General features: G+C 32.9%; 1 protein-coding gene across 2 annotated transcripts; it reads right to left on the reverse strand.

Annotated features, from left to right (window-relative positions):
- Window positions 1-362: 362 nt before the first annotated feature.
- LOC111372562 lies at window positions 363-2,232 on the reverse strand. 2 transcript variants are annotated; one of them, XM_022994925.1, is made up of 4 exons: window positions 1,967-2,232; window positions 1,441-1,639; window positions 1,136-1,351; window positions 363-878 (listed from the first exon to the last, which is right to left on the reverse strand). In XM_022994925.1, exons 2-4 carry the CDS (start codon window positions 1,618-1,620, stop codon window positions 615-617), a joined length of 660 nt encoding a protein of 219 aa, XP_022850693.1. In that variant the 5' UTR covers window positions 1,621-1,639; window positions 1,967-2,232; the 3' UTR covers window positions 363-614. The 2 variants fall into 2 exon arrangements, with proteins under 2 accessions (XP_022850693.1, XP_022850694.1); XM_022994926.1 differs by having other exon boundaries at window positions 1,441-1,662; window positions 1,967-2,115.
- Window positions 2,233-6,024: the final 3,792 nt, after the last annotated feature.

Raw genomic sequence — 6,024 nt, forward strand, 5'->3', positions numbered from 1 at the left:
ATACTGTCATGTGACATTTTGTCAATTAAGACGGTAAATTTTTGTTACCTATTGAATAATGTTATTTATTGCATTAGTCATTTTACGTGACAGCTTGTTGTTTGAGGTTTGTCATTGTTCGATTTCAGTCCTATCACCAACTTTTTAGCATGCAGATTTTCAAGAAATGCTATTCATCAACGATAGGCAAGTGTAGTGGAGCCCACGCTCCACAATTGATGATCAATTTTTGGTTTTTATGATCACTAATAGTAGCTCGCGGATTCCACTAACGCATAAATGGGTGTTGCTAAGCAACGTTACTCAAGATCCAACTCGTTGACACAAACATCCAATACAAGATTGTTAAAATAGAATTTAGAAACACAAAAGGTTGTGACAAACCTTTGCTTAATTTTATCTTTAAGTATAAGCTCAATACAAGGCGTGTGTCTATATGTACACAAGAAAGTAGAAGCTAGAAACCCAACTATATATTTATCATTCTATACATTTTTTATCTAGAAAATGCACTCACACTATCATATATTAATATATAGTCATTTACCAGATTATGCAGCCACAAGTATCAATTATACCATTTTTACTGTGTACTTCGATGATGATTTGGGATATCAGAAAGGGGCACGATGAGGAATGCCTTTCCTTCTATGGCGATAGAACAAAGGCGGCGGCATTTCAGGGGACATACTTTTCATATTATCGTCTCCCGAACTAATGGAAATCGAGCTGGAGCGGGGGCCACAGCCGCAGCCAAAACCAGAGGAATACGCAGTCTTCTTTGGAGTTGATGGTTCATAATCTGAATCCATCCCATCGAAAGCTCCTCTCTTGTGTGAAAATTTGAGCTCTGGGTCGCCCCTCTTAATGCCATTCAACTGTCATGTCACATAATCGAGACCGGTTAGACTAACTGAGGGGCAAAAATGAATTTGAGTTATGCTACATTGCCATGGATTTTCACACAGTTTGACAGATCTATACTTGACATAATTTCATTGACAATTGAACAAAAAAAAAAACTTAAAACCAGTCAATCCAATTTCGCCACCTCGTCATCTGCAAAAATCCCTGGCAAAAGCAAGTATCTTAAATCCAAAAAGAATTCATCCCAACTATGAATTTAACAATTTACCTTGCAACCAAGGGAACAGAACCGGAAGGAGTCGGGAAGGCTACGTTCACAAATTTCACAAGTGTATGTTACTCCCTTTCCGGGTTTTGTCTGCGGCCGCTCATTCAAGAAAAAAATCTTGGCACCATTTATAACATACGGTTGTATGCAAGAAATGTCTATGTACTTCTGAATTTCATTAATCCTTACCACATTATGATATGAAGATCTCCTTATCTACAATTTCATGAACAATCCAATCAATATTACAATTCTATTATAACGAAGCTCAAGAATAAGCAAGTATTCGATGCAAAAAGTGTCACCTGAACAAGGCTATGGCCCTGGTGATGGATCAAACAGTAAGAGCAAAATGCACTTCCCAAGCAATCCAAGCAATACATATTGCATTCACTTTTATTTGAATCCGAATGAGACGGACAGGGAAAGAAATAATTACTTTTCAGCATTGGCTTCAACCATGGAGGACCCGGTTCATTTCCCATTTTTTGTTATTTCACTCACCTGCGTATCATCGAACAGTACATCTGCAAATGTTATTGCAACACTCTAACACACATTCAAATCAAATATTTCAAAGAATCAATTGAAAAATAAATATAGAATATACTCTGTAAATCAATAACAGACTGAAAATACACAATTGAAAAACAATTTCAATCCCAAAAACAAAGAAGAATCTAGTTTAGCTAAAACCCAAACCACATTAGTATTCAGGGCTGGCATGAGCAAAGCAAATGAGCCCTCAATAAAAAAACAACAAAAAAAGGAGAAAAAATACAGACAGAGGGGGCTTTTTCAGTATGCAAGAGATAATTAAAGAAAACCCACCTCAAAAACCTTATCGAGATGAAAACTTATTTCCGGCCAAAGAAGAAGAAGATGGTGTAATAATGTGTGCGCAGTGTGTGTTAATCTGCATCTGAATGGGGGAAGACCTGTCTAATAGACGTCGAAGGGGAAAGACGAGAATGAAAATGACTTTTTTAAGGCGGTCACAATATTTACATTTTATATTAAACTTTATAAATGAATAAAGGAAAAAAAATAATATATGGGAAAAAAACTTGCCAAAGGGAATTTTATTACACCGTCTTTGAGGATATACGAATGGGCATAATAATAAAAGGAGTTTTTGGATTTTGTCTTTATTGTTTGTTCAATTAATCCCTTATTTTGGTTTTGTTAAGAAATAAATTTTTAGTAGATTTTGTCCTCAAGAATATAGAAATGGAATTAATGAAATATTTGATTGAAATTAATTATTTATTTTGATTTAGATTTTTATTACTTTATTTAGCTAATAGAGGCTAAGTTTCTTATAAATTTTATCGTGTACTCTTCCCTACCTATTGTCATTATGACGTCTCGATGTTCAATGTTGGCCAATTAGCTTTTTTCATTTTATTTTTTTTTTTGGTTCAGATGAGAAGCTAAATGAATTCATTGGATTGAATAATCATGGCACACAAATTATGTCCAAAGATGAGGAATACAATCGACCCAACTATAAATAGGTGGAGAAAAAGTAAGTTAACTAGCTAGGTTCTACACCACTTTATTCCCATTTGAGGAATGAAGCGATAGGAATTATGTCCAACATGAAGAATAGTTGCAATATCTAAGAAAAAAAATTTAGCATTCAAAGACATTCTCACCAATGTCAATTGTTGTACCACAACCAAAGTATCACTCTCCACTTCAGTTAATTGAAAAGACATGTTTTTTTGCCCAGAATAGTGCCTCTCGAAGCGCACGAGCTTCAGCATTAGACAGGGAAAAGTCGGCATGAACATGTTTTGAGAATGCAGGCACAACACCATCCTCAAGTCAGTTCTCAACCTTGCATCGATGTTCATTTTAGAAATAGGCACTTGGAGTATTCTGATATGTGGAATTGTAAATATAGATATTTAGGAGTCTTATGATTAATTATGGCCTAATTTCTTAAATATTTCATTTTTAGGTCAAATTCAATAGTAGGAAGTGAAATTGGAAGAAATGAGCAAAAAATTGATGAAAAATGAGGATTTTTAAAGTTCATGGACTTAATTGTAAGTTTCTTTATAGTTGATTCGGACCACAAAACACTTATTTAAGATTACTCGGGGTTCAATTGGATGCAAATGAAAAGATAAATGACGCAAGTTGCATTAAGAAATGATCTAGATATGTCACTGAAAAGTTTAGTGACCAATTTGTAATTGTCCAAAATATAGAATTCAGTTGCGCGTGCAAGAGAGTTAGCGCCAAATTCACAAAACCCAAGAGTTAAATCCACAAGCGACGCAATTTGCGCGCGAGTCGTTCCAATTCGCGCGTGCATGGTTATTTTCGGATTTAGTTTCCTTTTTCAATTGAAACTCCACATGGTATGAATTTAGACGATTTCTTGATCTAATTTTCGAGAAATATAAATAGAGAATAGCATCATACATCTGGAGACACCTCTTCATAAATTATTACAACAAAAGAGAGGAAAAACATCATTCTCTTGGGAAAAATAAGAGGCAATTACAAGATTTCAATTCTTTGAATATCCAATCTTGATTTTTGGACAAAGAAGAGAAGGTGCAATTGAAGATTAATCAAGGAACCATTGAAGATAAGATTTATCTTCTTCTTCGCTTATTAATAATTCGGGTGATGTTCTATAAATTCAATATGATTTCTTGTAATTTTGCAACGCAGGGATAGAATTCAGTTATTAAGTCATAGATGAACTCTTGTCATGAAGTTTTAAAATAAATTCAATTTTTTGACGCCCAATACTTGTTATTTCTTGGATGATTGTTATTGTGTTTAATGATTTTCAATTACTTGATCAATAATTGGACTGATGTGTGAATTTTATTGGTATAGATAGAGAGAATAAGACAGGTAGCACATTATAACAATTGTTGTGAGGTTATATAGAGGACTGTGAGATATATCTCCATACTTTATATGATTTCAATAAATACTATAATATTTTTAATGCATGCTTTCTTGTTCACATCTTTTTGTAGAGATATAGGGAGGTCACATTAAAAAATATATTTAATCCTACTCGATAGAGATTATTAAACAATTTAGGAATATTAATCAACAAGAATACATATTTTCATGATATTGATTTGTATTAAAATGGAGTGATATGAAAGATTTAAATCTTCTATATCTCACGTAATTTTACAAAAACTTTCATAATTTGCTCATTAGAATAGTTTATTAAATTAGTTAATTAGTATAAATTCTTCAAACAAATTTGACTATTCAATTAAAGTTAATACTGATTGACATTTGATTAAATACATAAAGGGAAACGTTATCTTATTAATCATTCTATCACTTTATTACTTGTATTTTAATAGAGTAATAGAGGAGAATGATATCTTGTTAATCATTTTATTACTTGTTCACTATACCGTGTACTTGTGAGATTTTGTATGATCAGCTTCCAATAGTCCTCAGATCCTATTGCCACTCGAGATGACACCCCCTTCGCCTCGGAGTTGGGCGCTGTACAAGTAGGAGCAGATTGATGGCCAAATCTAGCAGTTGATACGACATTACGACCTCACCAAATCTAGCAGTTGATACGACATTACGACCACTCTATTTCCCTCCACGTTTCATGATATTTATGTCCTTGAAATCAGCCACACAAAAAAATCCACTCATGAGTATCTCATTGCACCCCTGATCAATAAACTTCCAGTAGCTTGTCTATTTCCATACTCTTTGTCGACACAGCATGTATGACTTCCAGTGTGTAGGAGATAACCACTCTCCCATGAGATAAATGAGGTATGAAAAGGTTTCCTTAGCAGACTCATGGAGCTGCAGCTTGGATTATTGTAGAATAAGAGGGGCCGCCTTAGCTTAAAAAATTATCCTCAATTAGCCAACATCTTGTACAGAACTCACACACCTTAATTTTTCTCCTACGAAGATTTGTCGTTTGTAATTATTCTAAATTAATCTATGGAAACTTGTAAAATTCGAGTTTTGTTTTTAGATGGAATTGGTGTATTAGATTATGAACCACCTATTATTATCTATTTCAATTCTCAATTTTGTAGCTAGTTTTATTCATTCATTCTTGACAATCAATAAATTTATGGTAATTAACTTTCTCTTCCAAGACAAATTAAATCTATTATATTCATGACTTAAATCCATTCCTAGTTCGAATTCGAATTAATAGAACACATTCAATTTCACGATTATTGCAAAGATTGCATATGTGATAAATATTATTCCCAACATTTATTGCACGTACATTAATAAAACAGTGTTCTAAACTTATTTTAAGTTATAACACTACAACAAGCAATCATATACTCAATTGGTGATCAAACCATCAAATAATAAAATTAAACATGTAAGATTAATCAGGAATTGTAAGAAATTAATGAACTACTTATTTTAAATTAAAAATATATAATAGAGAATAGCTAACTAAGAGGGAGTGAATTGGTTATTAAAAGCTTTTTCGAAGATTAATCTAAATTTAAGCAAATTTAATAACCAATAAGTTAATCAAACAAATATACACAAATATGAAGGCAATAAGTAAAAAAGAAGAGAGTGTGCAAATGATATAATTGTAGAGGTTCGATTCCAACCGATGATTTATGTCCTCCATTATCAAGCTCTCCGTCACAAACAAGACCTTTTTACTATATTGACTGACTTATGGTGCAATCCAATCATTTACAACACTTCCCATGACATACAACCAAGAAACACCGATCCTTATACAATATTGAGTTTTACGAGACCTCAATATGATTCACAAATTTAAATAGTATAATTTTAAAATTCAAAACTTCTCTCTCTCCCCCCCCCCCCCCCCCTCTTTTTTCTTTTTTTTTTTTTTTTTTTTTTTTATTTTTTCTTTTCTT

Source organism: Olea europaea, unplaced genomic scaffold, assembly GCF_002742605.1.
Source record: "Olea europaea var. sylvestris unplaced genomic scaffold, O_europaea_v1 scaffold101, whole genome shotgun sequence".
Lineage (NCBI taxonomy): Eukaryota > Viridiplantae > Streptophyta > Magnoliopsida > Lamiales > Oleaceae > Olea > Olea europaea.